Source organism: Somniosus microcephalus, chromosome 5, assembly GCF_052327205.1.
Source record: "Somniosus microcephalus isolate GS21.2 chromosome 5, FLI_Smic_1.0, whole genome shotgun sequence".
Classification (NCBI taxonomy): domain Eukaryota; kingdom Metazoa; phylum Chordata; class Chondrichthyes; order Squaliformes; family Somniosidae; genus Somniosus; species Somniosus microcephalus.
In genome coordinates, this window is record NC_140991.1 from 13,120,145 (window position 1) to 13,140,890 (window position 20,746).

Sequence of the window (20,746 nt, forward strand, 5' to 3'; positions counted from 1 at the left end):
CCCAGAAGAAACCGAAGCTCTACAGCAAAATACTCCAATCAAGAAAGGTAGTCATATCTACAAGCTGGACCCTACACTGCAAGATGGAGTACTGAGGGTGGGAGGGAGACTAAACAAATCTGCTATGCCAGAGGAGGCCAAGCATCCTGCTATCCTTTCTAAGGACCTCCGGGTTGCTACTCTCATTCTTCAGCATATACACCAGAGTATTGGACACAGTGGGAGGAATCACGTGCTTGCGAAGCTAAGACAAAGATACTGGATTCCAGGAGCTAATTCCGTAATAAGAAAAATACTCTCTGAATGTATTGTTTGCAGACGGTTACACGCTAGAGCTGGGGAGCAGAAAATGGCAGACCTGCCTGAAGACCGTTTGTTACCAGACAAGCCCCCATTTACAAACGTAGGGGTGGACTATTTCGGGCCTTTCGAGGTAAAGCGAGGACGGAGCCTTGTCAAGAGACATGGTGTGCTTTTCACTTGTTTGACCATCAGAGCAGTTCATATTGAGGTGGCACACATGCTTGACACTGATTCCTGTATTGACGCCTTGCGGCGCTTTGTCTGTAGAAGAGGACAGGTGTCCATTATGCGTTCTGATAATGGCACTAATTTCGTCGGAGCGGAGAGAGAACTACGGGAAGCTATTGAAGGTTGGAATCAGCTTAAAATACAGGAAGCCATGATGCAAACAGGAATTAAGTGGATCTTCAATCCTCCGGCTGCATCCCACCACGGAGGTGTCTGGGAAAGACAGATACGCACCGTAAGAAAACTACTCAGTTCTGTACTGAAGCAGCAAGCGCTGGACGACGAGGGACTCCAAACCGTTCTGTGCGAGGTCGAAGCCATCATTAATGACCGACCGATAACTAAGACATCAGATGATCCCAATGACCTCGAAGCCCTGACTCCGAACCACCTGTTGTTGTTGAAAACACAGCCAGCCATGCCCCCGGGAGTCTTCAAAAAGGAAGATCTGTATGCCCGTCGGAAGTGGAGGCAAGTTCAGTATATGTCAGACCTCTTCTGGACCAGATGGACAAGAGAATACTTACCTCTGCTACATGAGCGTCAAAAATGGTCCAAAATAAAGAGGAACTTCATCGTCGGAGACATTGTCTTAATTGTGGATGATTCAGCCCCTAGAAATTCTTGGTTGATGGGAAAAATAATTAAGACCATGCCAGACTCCAGAGGCGTCGTTCGTCGCATCTGTTTGCAAACCAAGACCAGTACCCTGGAGAGACCGATCACAAAGCTCTGCCTGCTACAAGAAGCAGCGTGAAAAGCTCCTGAACGAAAGAAAAAAGTGGACACTTGTATTGTAAATATGTTGAACTCATTAGTTTATGACTCTTAATGTTTGAGTAATTGATATGCTTCATGTGCCTAGTCAATTAGGGGCCGGAATGTAAGAGCCATAAAAGCTTAAGAAAATACTTTAAAATAGTGGCTAAATGGCATAATACAGTTAATTTACCTGAACGACTTATTGTATTAAGAAACCCCCTATTTTCTTGCTCCAGTAGTATAGTCCGACACCCCCTTCATTCTTGCCACAATGGAACAGTCCCTAAGCCACACATGGGTGCAGCCATCTTACAGTTTTAAACTGCACGTGGTGAAAGAGGCAGAAGCTGTGAGGTTTGGAGCAGTACAGTTTTTGAACGTGTTCGTTTATACGTGTTTGCTTTGTAATTCTGTTTGTTAAGTGTTATAGTAAACCATTTAAAAGACAAAGCTACGTTTGGGAACGTTTTATTTCGACACGCGTCTACTCGATGTTAAAAGCCCCACAGCCCAGTGGCCTGCCTGTTTGGAAACTAAGAAGCGCCACTACAGACTCAGTCCAAGTATCAGTCTAGAAATGAAGGTTGCATTTGTGCCGACTCACCTGCACCCTTTCTCTGACGACCCTGAAGTGCTACGACCATCCTGTCTGGTGTTACAGCTGCCATGAGATAGAGAATGGAATTCAGTTGAAATTATGGCAATTAATCAAAGTGCTATCAACATGCAATAGAAACACAGGATTGTATCTCCCGGCGGCGGTGGGGGTGGGTGGGGGGGGGGGGCGGGAAGCGACCTAGCAAGTGGTCGGCCTGTCTGGTAGTGGCAGCAGGAGGCCTGGCTGATTTTAACAGTCAGGCATCATTAACATTCCACTGGCCGATTCCCTGCTCAAAAGAGGTGAAAGTGAGCGTAAAGCAGTGGAAATTCAGGAGGGCCAAAGAAGTGCAGGGCTCGGGGGCAGTTCTGTGTTTAAAATGGCTGGTCAGTGATTCGCAAATGTGGGGAGGTCCAGAGCAGGGGAACCTTACACTTTCATAGTGGGACACCTGCTCCTCCTGGCCCCAAAAAGATAAATTCAAACTCACCTAGAAGGCCTTTTGGCCTTTGAGCATTTTTAAAACAGAACAGAGTGGGGAGCTCACACGTTCCATTATAACCGGTTTCCCCTGGGCAGGTGAGCTAAACATCCTGTCACGGTATAGTAATATTGAATAAATAAGTATTTAGTAATGTACAATATTAAAAGACTCCTCTTGTTGGTAGCCATGTAGGTTATGAAGTTATCAAACTTGGTACCCCAGCAAAAGTTTAGTAGCCATGTCCTCCACTCCTGCACAAGCCTGATTCATCTTCGTGAAATCCTGTCTGTGTTGTAAAATCCAATAATTGTCTCCACTACGTAAAAAATAGATTCCTACTCGTATTCTTACTTCTATTTCCTTGTATCATTTGTTGTTGATACATCAGTGGATTTTAACGTAAAGATGCGGATAAATAGATAGGCCCGGAATTTGCAGTGGGTATTAACAGCAAACAAACAGCGTTCACTGTTATTACCTCACTGAAATTGACCGCAACTTCAGGATTTAGCGCATGCCCATCCTAACGTGGAAATCCTGAAGTTGCGGTCAGTCATTCACTGCTCCTACACTGGCTGCTCTCTGGGCACCCCCACAGCCAGCAATCAGTGTAATCAGGGAAATCAGTAAAACTGACAAAAACTTCGCTTTTCCACGGTAATATCGCTGTTAAATACCCCCATTAAAAGTTAGACCCTTTTGGATTAGGTGTAACTGGGGTTTTAACAGCATATTGACTGCTAAACAAATGTTAAGGCCCTGAAAAACTAACTTTGATTCTGTGCATAGTCAAATTTATCCATTTTAATAAAAATTAAAATTTTAAAAAATATTTCAAAACTTTTCTTTTAATTTAAAAAAAAAGTTTGTTCATCTTTATTTCAGGTTCACCTTTTCCCCATGTGCGATCCCAATCTTTGTTTTGCGCTCCAAAACATTTTTGAAAAGTTAGAATAAATGGAGTTTATTCACTTCCTGGTTGTGTGAATTCTGCATTATGATTGGCTGCTTAGTTGACAGATTGTTGACGTCACAGCAGCTCACGTTAGGGATTCCCCATTAACTTACACTGATCTCAACTGAATGTCGGAAAAGCGGAATTTCTCACCACAGAGATTGCGAGATCTTTGTGGGAAGCTTACTTCGGGGCCAACGGCGAACGGCTTTGCTTCGCCGCTGACCGCAAATTACGGGCCAATGTTTTTCTTAGAGAAAACATTGAAGGGGAGAGGGATAGACTAGGAAACTACAGGCCAATCAGCCTAACATCAGCGGTGGGGAAGTTATTGGAAACCATTATCAGAAACAAAATAAACTTTCATTTGGGAAGGCATGGGTTAGTCAAGGAGAGCCAGCATGGATTTGTTAAAGTCAAATCATGTCTGACTAACTTGATTGAATTCTTTGATGAGGTAACAGAGAAGGCTGATCAAGGTAGTGCAGTAGATGTTGTATATATGGACTTTCGGAAGGCATTCAACAAAGTGCGACACAGGAGGTTTATTAAAAAGATAGAAGCCCATGGAATTAAGGGGAAAGTGGTGGTATGGATACAAAATTGGCTCAGTGACAGGAAGCAAAGGTGGTTTGATGTTTTTCAGACTGGGAGGTGGTTTGCAGTGGTGTTCCCCAAGGGTCAGTTTTGGGTCCATTACTCTTTGCAATTTTTTATAAAAACCTAGACTCGGGTGTAGGGAAATATAAAGTTTTCAGATGATACTAAACTTTGCAAAGTAGTAGGTAGTGATAAGGATAGTTATAGGCTTCAGGTTGACATAGACAGAATGGTAAAATGGGCAGAAGCATGGCAGATGGAGTTCAATGCGGAGAAGTGTGAAGTGATGCACTTTGGGAGGACTAACATGCAAAGACAGTGTGCTATAAATGGCACGATGAGATGTGTAATTGAGCAGAGAGCCCTTGGTGTCCATATGCTTAAAGGTGGCAGGGCAAGTTGATAAGGTGGTTAAAAAGTATATGGGTTACTTGGGTTTATAAATAGAAGAATAGAATATAAAAGCAAAGAGATCATGCTCGAACTTTATAAATCACTGGTTAGGCCTCAGCTGGAGTATTGTGGACAATTCTGGACAGTAAACTTCAGGAAAAGGCCTTCGAGAGGTTACCGAGGCGGTTTACCAGGATGTTACCAGGGATGAGGGACTTCAGTTATGAGGAGAGGTTGGAAAAGTTAGGACTGTTCTCCTTGAACAGAGAAAGTTAAGAGGTGACCTAATAGAGGTTTTCAAGATGATCAGAGGTTTTGATAGAGTAGATAGAAATAAATTATTCCCACGAGCGAGTGATTCAATAACTTAAGGTCATAGATTCAAAATCATTGGCAAAAGATCTAGAGGGGAGGTGAGGAGCAACGTTTTCACTCCGAGAGTTGTCAGGATCTGGCACGCTCCACCTGAAAAGGTGGTGGAAGCTGATTCCATCAATAATTTTAAGAGGGAGTTGGACGGGTACTTAATGAGGAACTTACAGGGTTACGGTCAAAAAGCGGGGGAGTGTGGGACTGAGCACGACGGCTCTCTCAAAGAACCAGCACAGGCACGACGGGCCGTGCTGTAAGTTCCTATGATTCTATGGGTGGAGGAAGTTAGTACAAAGTTTTCGCTATCGAGGATAAATTCAGCGTTTTTGTGCTCCCAACAGCAAGCCGAGCTTGAACGAAGTGTGGTTGATGAATCGCCGCTACAGTGTTGTGACCCTGTCTCTGATCTGCGGCTCCCTCTGTGTACGGCTCGCTTTTGAAATTGCTGTATCTGCCCATAGTTTCTTCAGACATATGGTGGTGTGTGCCAAATTATGCAGGCCATAGAGAGGCTCATGAAATGGGTAGACACATGGTAGATGAAATTGAACGCAGAGAAGTGTGACGTCATTCATTTTGGCCGGAAGATTGAGGAGAGGCAATATGAACTAAATGGAACAATTTTAAATGGGGTGCAGGAACAGAGAGACCTGGGGTGTATGTACACAAGTCTTTGAACGTGACGGGAAATGTTGAGAAGGTTGTAAAAAGGCACACGGAAAAAATAGAGGCATAGAGTACAAAACTAAGGAAGTTATGTTAAACCTTTGCAAAACACTGGTTAGGCCCCAGCTGGAGTATTGTGTCCCATTCTGGGCACCGCACTCTAGAATGGATGTCTAGGTCATAGAGAGGGTGCAGAGGAAATTTAATATAATGGTACCAGGCATGAAAGACTTGGGGGGGAAATTGAGTCGCGCCCCCTTTAGGGCTACTTTTAGCACCCTGGAAAAATTAGCGTCCCCGCGGCCAATTTTCCCAGGTAGCATCCCGAGAGGGAGGAGGGGCACTACTGGAAGCGCCCCGCGTCCCTCTTGGGGCGCTGCGAGGCAATATCGTGGCGTGACATGCTGCAGCGCCACGTGCTGCGGTACATCGAGTCGCGGTACTGCAGGTCTTCCTCCCCTTATTAAAGGGCGTCGCGGCACCCAGCTGGGCCACCAGGGATCTGGAGTGCCGGCAAACGAGCCCGGCACTCAAGAGGAGTACCGGGCTCACGGAGAGCAGCCGGCACCCCGCGGGGCGGGGGGGGCTTCACGAGGGCCAGGGCCAGCAACGGGTACAGGTGCTGGCAGGCGGCCAGCAACAAAAATGGCCGCCCCACCTCCTCTTTAACCAGCGCCGCCCCTCTTAGGGTGCCAACGGGAGGTGCAAAGTAACCGACTTTTTCCCCCTTGAGAAATAACAACAGAAAATGCTGGGAACACTCAGCAGGCCAGGCAGCTTCCGTGGAGAGAGAAACAGAGTTAATGTTTCAGGTCTGGGACCCTTCATCAGAACTGGTATGAAAGACTTGAGTGTTGTGGAGGGGCTAGAGAAACTGGGATTGTTCTCCTTAGAGCAGAAAAGGTTCAGGGGATATTTGATAGAGGTGTTCAAAACTATGAAGGGCTTTGTAAATAAGGAGAAACTGTGCCCAGTGGCAGAAGGGTCGGTAACCAGAGGACACAGATGTAAGGTGACTGGCAAAAGAACCAGAGGCGACATGAGGGAAAATAATTTTATGCGTCGAGTTGTAACAATCTGGATCTTGGAAGCAGATTTAATAATAAATTTCAAAAGGGAATTGGATAAATACTTGAAGGGTAAAAGAATTGTAGGGCTGTGGGGGAAGAGCAGTACAGAGGGACTAATTGGACAGCTCTTTCAAAGGTCCAGCACAGGCAGGATGGGCCGAGTGGCCTCCGTCTGTGCTGTATCATTCTCTGATTGTATGAAATTGTGGTCAACAATGAATTAAGCATCAAAGGAGAAGATAAGGTGCAGAGAGCGCTTTATGTACAAAGTATTCCCCCATCTCTTTCTCAAGTGAATGATTCTTAGCAGTAGCGTGGTGGTTATGTTACTGGGCAAGTAATCCAGAGTGCATAGACTAGTGAGTTCACAATCCCACCACAGCAGCTGTGGAATTTAAATTTGGTTAATTAAATCAATCTGGAATAAAAAGCTAGTATCATTAATAGTGAAACCACCAGGTTGTCATACAAACTTATCTGGTTCACTGATGTCCTTTAGGGAAGGAAATCTGCAGCCCTTACCTGGTCTGGCCTATATGTGATTCCAGACCCACAGCACTGTGCTTGACTCTTTACTGCCTTGTGAAATGGCAGAACAAACCACTCAGTATCAAACCACTAGGAAAGCACCTCATGGACTGCAGTGGTTCAAAAAGGCGGCTCACCGCCACCTTCTCAAGGGTGATTAGGGATGAGCAACAAATGCTGGTCTTGCCAGTGACGCCTACATCTCATGAATGAAAAAATATATATTTTTCAAGCATATTTTCAGCCTCTCCTGCCTAAGCAACTGGAGTATTACATTTTGTGACTCCTGTGATGGACCAAATGTGGTACTAAGCCATACAGTCCAAAAGGAGCCCAAGTTAATTCCCAGACTGTGCTAAGTTAGCTGATAACATCAGGCTCTCTAACTTGACTTCAACATTCCTGAGCTAGAGAGTTTGAAACAAAATGAGGCAGAGTGTAAAACGATTGGCTATCAGCAGTTTATCGCTACCGCACACGCACAATTTCATTCCTCAAGTGGCCCAACATGACACTCCTTACAGACACAGCCCAAGTATCAGTCTAGATTTGAATGCTGCATTTGTGCCGACTCACCTGCACCCTGTCTCTGACGAGCCTTATGCGCTACAACCATCATGTTTGGTGCTGGTGGTGGTGCTGCTACTGCCATGAGACAGAACATGGAATTAAATTTGAATCATGAGAATTAATCAAAGTGCCATCAACATGCAATAGGAACACAGGTAGGGATTGTACCTCCCGGGAGGGTGAGAAGGGGCGAAGCGAGCGGCTGGCCTGTCGGGGCCTGGCTGCTTTAATGGTCAGGCGTCATTAGCCAAAGAGGAATCTTAGAGACCAAAAAGGAAGCTTGTGTATGGAGGCAGAAGACGTGGGTACTTTGCGCCTGTCTTCACAAAAGAGAGGGATGATGCAGACACTGTAGTTAAGGACGAGGAGTGTGAAATATTAGTTGAGATAAACATAGTGAGAGAGGAAGTATTAAGGGGTTTAGCATGTTTGAAAGTAGATGAATTGCCAGACCTGGATGAAATGTATCCCAGGCTGTTAAGAGAAGCAAGGGAGGAAATAGCGAAGGCTCTGACCATCACTTTCCAATCCTCTCTGGCTACAGGTGTGGTGCCAGAGGACTGAAGGACTGCTAACATTGTACCATTGTTTATAAAGGGAGAACGGGATAAACCGAGTAATTACAGGCCAGTCAGCCTAACCTCAGTGGTGGGCAAATTGTTGGAAAAAATTCTGAGGGACAGTATTAATCATGATACAGAAAGACATGGATTAATCAAGAACAGTCAGCATGGATTTGTTAAGGGAAGGTCGTGTCTGACTAACGATTGAATTTTTTGAGGAGGTAACAATGAGGGTAGTGCATTTGATGTAGCCTACATAGATTTTAGCAAGGCTTTTGACAAGGTCCCACATAGCAGACTGGTCAGAAAAGTAAAAGTCCATGGGATCCAAGGGAAAATGGCAAGTTGGATCCAAAATTGGCTCAGTGGCAGGAAGCAAAGGGTAATGGTCGACTGGTATTTTTGTGACTTGAAAGTTGTTTCCAGTGGGGTTCCGCAGGGCTCAGTACTGGTTCCCTTGCTTTTTGTGGTATACATCAATGATTTAGACTTCAATGTAGGAGGCATGATTAAGAAGTTTGCAAATGATACAAAAATCAGCTGTGTAATTGATAGTGAGGAAGAAAGCTGTAGACTGCAGGAAGATATCAATGGACTGGTCAGGTAGGCAGAAAAGTGGCGAATGGAATTCAATCTGGAGAAGTGTGAGGTAATGCATTTGGGGAGAGCTAACAAGGCAAGGGAATACACAATAAATGGTAGGATACTGAGAAGTGCAGAGGAACAGAGGGACCTTGGAGTACATGTCCACAGATCCCTGAAGGTAGCAGGACAGGTAGATAAGGCGGTTAAGAAGGCATACGGGATACTTGCCTTTATTAGCCGAGGCATAGAATATAAGAGCAGGGGGGTTATGATTGAACTGTATAAAACACTAGTAAGGCAACAGCTAGAGTACTGCGTACAGTTATGAGGGGCCTAGATAGAGTGGTAGGAAGCAGCTATTTCCCTTAGCAGAGAGGTCAATAACGAGGGGGCATAGATTTAAATTGGCAGAAGGATTAGAGGGGAGTTGAGGAGAACCTTTTCACTCAGAGGGTGGTGGGGGTCTGGAACTCCCTGCCTGGAAGGCTGATAGAGGCAGAAATGCTCATTACATTTACAAAGTATTTGGATATGCACTTGAAGTGCCGTAACCTACAAGGCTACGGACCAAGAGCTGGAAAGTGGGATTCGGCTGGATAGCTCTTTTTCGGCCGGCACAGACACGATGGGCTGGATTTTCCCAGCGGTGGCATGTTCGTGTCGGGTTCGCTGGTCGGCGGGTTCCAGTCTCGCTGCCGGTTTCAGCCGCAATGAGATAAGGATTTTCATTTAACTGGGCTTATTAAGCCCGCTGTGCGCGTTACCGGCCCAATTAGTGGGTTCTGGTCTGCTGCTCGCCTCTGCTGACGTCTTCGATTCAGCAGCATTTAAGGGGCCCATGCAGCCTTTAGGTTTTATTCACATTCTGCTGCTCCTCAGTGCTATTGTTTGCGAGATGACTGCTGCAAGAACCAAGGTTGCTCCCCGCTTTGCTGATGACGCCCTCCATGCTCTTGTGGAGGGAGTAAGAGGGTGCAAGGAGGTTCTGTTCCTCTCCAATGGACGGAGGAAGCCTCCTCAACAAAGCAAGGCAGCCTGGCTGCAAATTGCTGAGGAGGTGAGCGCCAGGTCTTTGTGTTCACGCAACTGGGTTCAGTGCAGGAAAAGTTTCAATGACCTGCTATGCTCAGCATAAGTGAGTATAACATCACACTTACCTTCAATCTGCTTACCATCTCTTCTCATCACCAGCACTCGGCATTGTCAACCTATTCCTGCACATCCCAACTTACCCTTACATCCCTTGCACCCTTAACCACCCCTCTCTCTCTATGTACAGAATCACTCCACCATTCTACTATGCACCCCTCACACTCGCTCTCACTGTTATGCCATGACAACAACTAACAACGCACAGGAAGGCACCTTGGTATTGGCACCTCACTCCATCTTTGTCTCCCTCTAAGCATCTATGTTATTGTTTCTCTGCACTCACTCCAACATTCTCGCTCAAACTCCACTTGTGTTCCTCATTGCAGGAAAAGAGAGCCCACAATAAGAGGGAGAGGGGGAGGACAGGAGGAGGCCCACATTCCATGGCGCATTTAACCACGCTGAGGGAGCTGCTATCGAGATTGTCGGAGGTGCAGAGGAGCTGGAAGTGGGGGACGGAGAAATGGGCGCAGTAGAGCAAGCTGGTGACAGAATAGATTTGCAACCCTCTCATTTAGATCTCATGAGTGACTGATATGGCATCTGATGTTCATCCCCCTTGGCCTGCAGCATGACGGGGTGATGGAGCAGAGGCAGCAAAGAAGAGGACAAGCTGCTCGCAGAGGGAGTAGGACGAGGGGGAGAAGGGCTCTCAACAGGAGGACTTACCCACCTAGGGTCTTTTGAGGGCAATTCTCTTACCTCATTCTGAGCAATGAGCAGTGTGTGAGGCGTCTGAGCTTTACAAAGGAGGTGTTCACAGAACTCTGCCACCTCTTGCAACCAGACCTGCAGCCTCACACCAGGGCAAAGACAGTGTTGCCAGTGGTTGTGAAAGTGACTGTGGCCCTGAATTTCTTTGCATTGGATCCTTCCAGGCTGGAGCAGGCAACATCAGGAACACCTCCCAGTTCGCCATCCACTGCTGCATAAGAGAGGTGACAGATGCTCTTTATGCCAGGAGAGGGGAGTTCATTGTCTTCTCTCTGAACAGAAGACAATGTTTTTCCACATGGTTCAGGGCACCATCCATTGCACACACGTGGCTTTGTGGGTGCCACATTCAGATGCTGAGATGTACCGCAACCGCGAAGGAGAATGGCCCCTGGGTTAGGTATTGAAGGTTGGGCAGCCAAGTGGGAATCTTCAGGAGAGGAAAATATTGATAAAGTCTTAATCGACAAGAGTAAAAGTGCAAGGAGGTTATTACACTGTATAATGTACTACATCTATAGTTTTCTTACAAAAGACATAGAGATATTAGAAAGAGTTAAAAATAAGACAATTCTTTTAACAGTTACTGTAGTCACACAGAAAGACAAAGGAAACTTGGCCTGTTCACAATGTGCAAAAAGACTGGGCAACTGACAGGGTTCATTGTAACATTTTATAGAGAATCACTAAAGGAAAACAGAATTTCTTAGAGTTTATCGAAGAAAATTTGAAGCTAAACATAATTTAGAGTCATAGAGTCATAGAGTCATAGAGTAATACAGCACGGATAGAGGCCCTTCAGCCCATCATGTCCGCGCCGGCCATCAAGCCCTGTCTAATCTAATCCCATATTCCAGCATTTGGCCCGTAGCCTTGTATGCTATGGCATTTCAAGTGCTCATCCAAATGCTTCTTAAATGTTGTGAGGGTTCCAGCCTCCACAACCCTTTCAGGCAGTGAGTTCCAGACTCCAACCACCCTCTGGGTGAAAAAGTTCTTTCTCAAATCCCCTCTAAACCTCCCGCCCTTTACCTTGAATCTATGCCCCCTAGTTATTGAGGGACTGCTTTTTACTATCAAGTCTCAGCTTGACTCAGTTGGTAGCACACTGGTCATGAGTCAGAAGGCTGGGCTCAAGTTCCACTGCAACAACAACAGCAACAACTTGTATTTATAATTGGAGTCAGGAAAGAGTCAATCTAAAAGCAGCGAGAGAAATGTCAAGGCTCTAGAGCAGAGCAGAGTTTTGGGTAAAAATAAGCGGAGTGGGTCAGGAAGGGACAGAGAGAGTAACAAAGGTAATAGGGCATCAGTGCCTAAGGTGACATCAGGGAAAACCAGAAATAAGTCAAAGCTAAAGGCACTATATCTGAATGCGTGAAGCATTCGCAACAAAATAGATGAATTAATACCGTAGATAGAAATGAACAGGTTTGATCTAATAGCCATTACAGAGATGTGGTTGCAAAGTGACCAAGGTTGGGAACTAAATATTCCAGGATGCTTAACTTTTAGAAGAGATAGGCAAAATGGAAAAGGAGGAGGGGTAGCCCTGATAATAAAGGGTGGGATAAAGACAGTAGAGAGAAAGGATCTTCGCTCCGAAGTAGAATCAGTTTGGGTGGAGCTAAGAAACAGCAAGGGGCAGAAACGTTGGTGGGACTTGTTGATAGGCCCCCAAACAGTAGTTATAATGTAGGGCAGAGTATAAATCAGGAAATTAGAGGTGCATGTAACAAGGGTAATACATTAATCATGGGAGACTTTAATCTACATATAGACTGGGCAAACCAAGTTTGCAGTAATAGTGTAATATTCATGGAATGTATGCAAGATAGTTTTCTAGATCAGTATGTTGAGGAACCAACAAGGGAACAGGCTATTTTAGATCTAGTATTGTGCAATGAGAAAGGGTTAATTAATAACCTTGTAGTAAAGGGGCCTTTCGGGAAGAGTGACCATAATATGATAGAATTTTATATTGAGTTTGAAAGTGATTTAGTTAAATCCTAAACTAGGATCTTAAATCTAAACAAAGCAAACTATGTAGGTATGAGGGGCGAGTTGGCTAAGGTAGATTGGGAAACTACATTAAAAGATATGACAGTACAGAAGCAATGGCTAGCATTTAAAGAATACATAATTTACAACATTCCTTTAAAGCACAAAAACCCCACAGGAAAAGTGATCCAACAAGAGAAGTTAAAGATAGTATTAGATCAAAGGAAGAGGCTTATAATGTTGCCAAAAAGAGTAGTACGCCTGAGGATTAGGAGGATTTTAGAATTCAGCAAAGGAGGACCAAGAAATTGATAAGGAAAGAGAAAAAAGAATATGAGAGTAAATTAGTAAGAGACATAAAAACAGAATGTAAATGTTTCTATAGGTATCTAAATAGGAAGAGATTAGTGAAAGTAAACGTGGGCCCATTAGAGGCAGAGACAGGGGAAATTATAAGGGACAATAAGGAAATGGCAGAGACATTAAACAAATACTTTCTATCTGTCTTCACAGTAGAAGACACAAAAAACATTCTTGAAATAATGGGGAAGCAAGGGTTCAGAGAGAATGAGGAACTTAAAGAAATCAGTATAAGTAAAGACATAGTACTGGAGAAATTAATGGGACTAAATGGCGACAAATCTCCTGGACCAGACGACCTGCATCCTAGGGTTTTAAAAGAGTTAGCTGCAGAGATAGTGGATGCGCTGGTATTAATCTTCCAGAATTCACTAGATTCTAGAACAGTCCCCAAGGATTGGAAGGTAGCAAACATAACCCCACTAGTTAAGAAAGGAGGAAGAGAAAAAATGGGGAACTATAGACCAGTTAGCCTGACATCAGTAGTAGGCAAAATGTGAGAATCTATTATTAGGGAAGTGGTAACAGGGCACTTAGAAAATCATAATAGGATTAGGCAGAGTCAACATGGTTTTATGAAAGGGAAATCGTGTTTGACAAATTTATTAGAGTTTTTTGAAGATGTAACTAGTGGGATGGATAAGGGGAAACCAGTGGATGTAATTATATTTGGATTTTCAAAAAGCATTTGATAAGGTGCCACACAAGAGGTTATTACACAAAATTAGGGCTCATGGTATTGGGGATAATTTATTAGCATGGATTGAGGATTGGTTAATGGACAGAAAACAGAGAGTAGGAATAAATGGGACTTTTTCAGGTTGGCAGGCTGTAACTAACGGGGTACCACAAGGATCAGTGCTTCAGTTATTTACAATCTATATTAATGACTAAGATGAAGGGACCAAGTGTAATGTATCCAAGTTTTCTCTAATGTTCTTATATAGCACCTTTAACATAGTAAAACGTCCCAAGGTGCCTCACAGGAGTGTTATAAGATTGACACTGAGCCACATAAGAAGAAATTAGAACATAAGAACATAAGAAATAAGAGCAGGAGTAGGTCATACGGCCCCTCGAGCCTGCTCCGCCATTCAATAGGATCATGGCTGATCATCGACCTCAACTCCACTTTCCCAATTAGGGCAGATGACCAAAAGCTTGGCCAAAGGGGTAGGTTTTTAGGAGCATCTTAAAGGAGGAAAGAGAGGTGGCGAGGCCAAGAGGTTTAGGGAGGAAATTCCAGAGCTTAGGGCCCAGCCAGCTGAAGGGACGGCCACCGATAGTTGAGCGATTATAATCAGGGATGCTGAAGAGGGCAGAATTTGAGGAGCGCAGATATCTTGGGGGAGTTGTGGGGCTGAAGGAGATTACAGAGATAGGGAGGGGCGAGGCCATGGAGGGATTTGAAAACAAGGATGAGAATTTTGAAATCGAGGCGCTGCTTAACCGGGAGCTAATGGAGGTCAGTGAGCACAGGGGTGATGGGTGAACGGGACTTGGTGCGAGTTAGGACACGGTCAGTGAGCACAGGGGGTGATGGGTGAACGGGACTGGGTGTGAGTTAGGACACGGTCAGTGAGCACAGGGGGTGATGGATGAACGGGACTGGGTGTGAGTTAGGACACGGGGCAGCGAGCACAGGGGGTGATGGGTGAACGGGACTGGGTGTGAGTTAGGACACGGGGCAGTGAGCACAGGGGAGTGATGGGTGAACGGGACTGGGTGTGAGTTAGGACACGGGGCAGTAAGCACAGGGGGTGATGGGTGTACGGGACTGGGTGTGAGTTAGGACATGGGGCAGTGAGCACAGGGGGTGATGGGTGAACGGGACTGGGTGTGAGTTAGGACACGGGGCAGTGAGCACAGGGGGTGATGGGTGAACGGGACTGGGTGCGAGTTAGGACACGGGGCAGTGAGCACAGGGGGTGATGGGTGAACGGGACTGGGTGTGAGTTAGGACACGGGGCAGTGAGCACAGGGGGTGATGAGTGTACGGGACTGGGTGTGAGTTAGGACACGGGGCTGTGAGCACAGGGGGTGATGGGTGTACGGGACTGGGTGTGAGTTAGGACACAGGGCTGTGAGCACGGGGTGATGGGTGAACGGGACTGGGTGCGAGTTAGGACACGGGGCAGTGAGCACAGGGGGTGATGGGTGAACGGGACTGGGTGTGAGTTAGGACACGGGGCAGTGAGCACAGGGGGTGATGGGTGAACGGGACTGGGTGCGAGTTAGGACACGGGGCAGTGAGCACAGGGGGTGATGGGTGAACGGGACTTGGTGTGAGTTAGGACACGGGGCAGTGAGCACAGGGGCGATGGGTGAACGGGACTGGGTGTGAGTTAGGACACGGGGCAGTGAGCACAGGGGGTGATGGGTGAACGGGACTGGGTGCGAGTTAGGACACGGGGCAGTGAGCACAGGGGGTGATGGGTGAACAGGACTGGGTGCGAGTTAGGACACGGGGCAGTGAGCACAGGGGGTGATGGGTGAACGGGACTTGGTGTGAGTTAGGACACGGGGCAGTGAGCACAGGGGCGATGGGTGAACGGGACTGGGTGTGAGTTAGGACACGGGGCAGTGAGCACAGGGGGTGATGGGTGAACGGGACTGGGTGTGAGTTAGGACACGGGGCAGTGAGCACAGGGGTGATGGGTGAATGGGACTTGGTGCGAGTTAGGACACGGGGCAGTGAGCACAGGGGGTGATGGGTGAACGGGACTGGGTGTGAGTTAGGACACGGGGCAGTGAGCACAGCGGGTGATGGGTAAATGGGACTGGGTGTGAGTTAGGACACGGGGCAGTGAGCACAGGGGTGATGGGTGAATGGGACTTGGTGCGAGTTAGGACACGGGGCAGTGAGCACAGGGGGTGATGGGTGAACGGGACTGGGTGTGAGTTAGGACATGGGGCAGTGAGCACAGGGGTGATGGGTGAACGGGACTTGGTGCGAGTTAGGACACAGGGCAGTGAGCACAGGGGGTGATGGGTGAACGGGACTGGGTGTGAGTTAGGACACGGGGCAGTGAGCACAGGGGTGATGGGTGAACGGGACTGGGTGTGAGTTAGGACACGGGGCAGTGAGCACAGGGGGTGATGGGTGAATGGAACTGGGTGTGAGTTAGGACACGGGGCAGTGAGCACAGGGGTGATGGGTGAATGGGACTTGGTGCGAGTTAGGACACGGGGCAGTGAGCACAGGGGTGATGGGTGAATGGGACTTGGTGCGAGTTAGGACGCGGGGCAGTGAGCACAGGGGGTGATGGGTGAATGGGACTTGGTGCGAGTTAGGACACGGGGCAGTGAGCACAGGGGTGATGGGTGAATGGGACTTGGTGCGAGTTAGGACACGGGGCAGTGAGCACAGGGGTGATGGGTGAATGGGACTTGGTGCGAGTTAGGACGCGGGCAGCTGAGATTTGGATGACTTTAGCATGTAATTGGCAAAAAAAATCCTGAGGGCAGATGAGAAGAATTTTTTTTAGGCAGCGAGTTGTTGTGATCGGGAATGCGCTGCCTGAAAGGGTGATGGAAGCAGATTCAATAGTAACTTTCAAATTACATATTTATATATATATTATATAATATAGGTAAAATTTCCAATGCAAGATCATGTCCCTGAAGCATTAACTCTATTTCTCTCTCCACAGATGCTGCCTGACCTGCTGAGTATTTCCAGCATGTTCTGTTTTTATTTCAGATTTCCAGCATCCGCGGTATTTTGATTTTGCTCTGGAATGCCCTGTCTAGTTCCCTTGTCACCAACCTCCCGGCTTTCAAAAACCTCCTCAAACCCCTTCATTTCCATCACTTTGGTCTTTGATCCCCACCACTGTTTATCTTTCTACTCCCTCCAACGCCCCCCGACCCCCCGCCCGCCCCGCACCCAGTTTGGCATCCCCTCTATTTTTTCCCCTAACTTTACGGACTTTGACACATCTTCCTGCAAGTGAGGATCTCTACAGAAATGTAAGTTGTTGTACACACATTTTACCTACAAAGCTCAGATAAAAACTAACAACATTTAAAGTTGTGGCACTGGAGAACGTGCAAAAATGATTTACAAGGATGATACCAGAAGTGAGACGTTATAAGTGTTTTTAACGTTGAAGTGTATTTACCCAGAAGGAAATCGTGTGAGCGTGTGTGAATCAAGTTTCCTGTTTTTCAGTAAAGTGAACACATTTGGGCTCTTTTTTCTAGAAAAAAGGCGGCTAAAGGGTGACCTCACAGAGGTCATAGAGTCATAGAGTCATAGAGTAATACAGCACGGATAGAGGCCCTTCGGCCCATCGTGTCCGCGCCGGCCATCAAGCCCTGTCTAATCTAATCCCATATTCCAGCATTTGGCCCGTAGCCTTGTATGCTATGGCATTTCAAGTGCACATCCAAATGCTTCTTAAATGTTGTGAGGGTTTCTGCCTCCACAACCCTTTCAGGCAGTGAGTTCCAGACTCCAACCACCCTCTGGGTGAAAAAGTTCTTTCTCAAATCCCCTCTAAACCTCCCGCCCTTTACCTTGAATCTATGCCCCCTAGTTATTGACCCCTCTACTAAGGGAAAAAGCTCCTCAGCATCCATCCTATCTATGCCCCTCATAATTTTGTACACCTCAATCATGTCCCCCCTCAGCCTCCTCTGCTCCAAGGAAAACAAACCCAATCTGCCCAGTCTCTCTTCATAGCTGAAGCGCTCCAGCCCTGGTAACATCCTGGTGAACCTCCTCTGCACCCTCTCTAACGCGATCACATCCTTCCTGTAGTGTGGTGACCAGAACTGCACACAGTATTCCAGCTGTGGCCTAACCAGTGTTTTATACAGCTCCATCATAACCTCCTTGCTCTTATATTCAATGCCTCGGCTAATGAAGGCAAGTATCCCATATGCCTTTTTTACCACCTTATCCACCTGTTCCGCCGCCTTCAGGGATCTGTGTACTTGCACACCCAGATCCCTCTGACCCTCCGTCTTGCCTAGGGTCTTTCCATTCATTGTGTATTCCTTTGCCTTGTTAGTCCCCCCAAAGTGCATCACCTCACACTTTTCCGGGTTAAATTCCATTTGCCACTGTTCCGCCCATCTGACCAACCCATCTATATCATCCTGCAGACTGAGGCTACCCTCCTCGCTATTTACCACCCTACCAATTTTTGTATCATCCGCGAACTTACTGATCATACCCTTTACATTCATATCCAAGTCATTAATGTAGACCACAAACAGCAAGGGACCCAGCACCGATCCCTGTGGTACCCCACTGGCCACAGGCTTCCAGTCACAAAAACAACCTTCGACCATCACCCTCTGCCTTCTGCCACTAAGCCAGTTTTGTATCCAATGTGCCAAGGCACCCTGGATTCCATGGGCTCTTACCTTCTTGACCAGTCTCCTGTGCGGGACTTTATCGAAGGCCTTACTGAAATCCATGTATACCACATCCACTGCGTTACCCTCATCCACACACCTAGTCACCCCCTCAAAAAATTCAATCAAATTAGTCAGACATGATCTTCCCTTGACAAAGCCATGTTGACTATCCCTGATTAATCCTTGCCTCTCCAAATGGAGACAAATTTTGTCCCTCAGGATTTTTTCCAATAATTTTCCTACCACTGATGTTAGGCTCACTGGCCTGTAGTTCCCCGGTTTTTCCCTACTACCCTTCTTGAATAATGGTACTACATTAGCGGTTCTCCAGTCCTCTGGCACATCCCCTGTGGCCAGAGAGGTCCTGAATATATGTGTTAGAGCCCCCGCAATCTCCTCCTTTGCCTCACACAGCAGCCTGGGATACATTTAATCCGGGCCTGGGGATTTATCCATTTTTAGGCCAGCTAAAACCGCCAATACCTCCTCCCTCTCGATGTTAATATGTTCGAGCATATCACAGTCCCCCCGCCCTATTTCTATGTCTACATCGTCCTTCTCCACAGTGAAAACAGATGCAAAAAATTCATTTAGAACCCCTCCTACATCTTCCGGCTCCACACACAGATTGCCACTTTTGTCCCTAATGGGCCCTATTTTTTCCCTAGTTATCCTCTTACCCTTAATATACTTATAAAACATCTTCGGATTTTCCTTTATTTTGCTCGCCAGTGTTATTTCATGGCCCCTCCTTGATCTCCTAATTTCTTTTTTAAGTATCCCCCTGCACTTTTTGTACTCCTCTAGGGCTTCCTCCGTCTTTAGCCTTTTGTATCTACCAAAAGCCCTCCTTTTTTTCCTAATCCATTCTCGTATATCCCCTGACATCCAAGGTTCCCTGTGGTTTTTGGAACCACCCTTGACCTTTACGGGAACATGTTGCCATTGTATGATCTCAATCTCCCTTCTGAAAGCCTCCCATTGCTCCGATGCGGATTTTCCTACAAGTAGCTGATCCCAGTCCATTTTGGCCAGATCCTGCCTTATCCTATTAAAATCGGCCTTCCCCCAATTTAGAACCTTTATTTCCGGCCCATCCCTGTCCTTTTCCATGACCACCTTAAATCTTACCATATTATGGTCACTATCACCAAAGTGCTCACCTACTAGCACTTTTTCCACTTGGCCGGCCACATTCCCTAGAATTAGGTCCAGTACCGCCCCCTCTCTTGTAGGACTTTCTACATGCTGGCTCAAAAAGCTCTCCTGGATGCACTTTAAGAATTCTACACCCTCTGAGCCTTTCACACTCTGACTATCCCAGTTAATATTGGGGAAGTTGAAATCCCCCATTATTATTACCCTATTATTTGCACATTTCTCTGAGATCTGCCTACATATCTGTTCCTCTATCTCCCCCTGACTCTTTGGAGGCCTATAGTACACTCCCAGCAAAGTGCTTGCCCCCTTTTTGTTTTTAAGCTCCACCCATATGGCCTCATTAGAGGACCCTGCTAATATATCATCCCTCCTTACTGCAGTAATTGACTCCTTAATTAATATTGCGACACCCCCTCCTCTTATACCTCCCCCTCTGTCTCGCCTGAAGATTCTGTACCCCGGAATATTGAGCTGCCAGTCTTGCCCTTCCCTCAACCATGTCTCTGTGATAGCAACAATATCATACTCCCATGTGTTTATCAACACCTTCAGTTCATCCACCTTATTTGCAAGACTCCTTGCATTAAAATAGATGCCATCCAGCCTTGCCCTTATATATTTGCCCTGTCTACCAAGCTGACTTGTTTTTTTCTCTATAATTGGCAGCACATCCCCCCCTATTTCAGCTCCCCTCTGTATCCCATCCCCCTGCCAAGTTAGTTTAAACCCCCCCCAAGGGCTTTAAAATTATGAAGGGGTTTGAAAGGGTTGATGTAGAGATGTTTCCACTTGAGGGGGAGACCAAAATTAGGGACTAATAAATCCAAAAGGGAATTCAGGAGAAACGTCTTTACCCAGAGAGGTTATAATGTGGAACTCGCTACCACAGGGAGTGGCTGAGGCGAATAGTATAGATACATTTAAGGGGAGGCTAGATAAACACATGAGGGAGAAAGGATTAGAAGGATATGCTGATAGGGTGAGATGAAGAGGGGTGGGAGGAGGCTCGTGTGGAGCATAAACACTGGCACAGACCAAATTCTATGGGGGAGAAATTCATTATCGTCCTGTTTGGGTCACTAAATTTGAAAAATTCGATTTTGCGCTCCAAGAATGGAGTGGAGGGCTAAAGCAAGCGTTCCACTTCCTGCTTGGAGCGCAATCGGCAGCAGGCGAAGCGGAGACTTCAGCAGCGCTGCACACTGGGTCGTGCAGCGCCGCCGCGTTCAAAGGCTCCTCCCCTCCCTTAAAGGGAAGGGCCATCGCTGCAGACTCTGCAATAGTAAAATGACCCACCTGGACCACCAAGGC

At 46.6% G+C, this 20,746-nt stretch overlaps 1 protein-coding gene across 7 annotated transcripts in view; it reads right to left on the bottom strand.

The window, feature by feature from the left end:
- The window catches only part of LOC147116896 (uncharacterized), a 298,183-nt gene that overhangs the window by 16,246 nt on the left and 261,191 nt on the right, over window positions 1-20,746 (bottom strand). For all 7 annotated transcript variants that reach the window (XM_085987101.1, XM_085987106.1, XM_085987105.1 and 4 more), the window contains one exon: window positions 1,898-1,954. In XM_085987101.1, coding sequence (XP_085843227.1) covers window positions 1,898-1,954 — 57 coding nt within the window. The remainder of the gene's footprint in view (window positions 1-1,897; window positions 1,955-20,746) is intronic.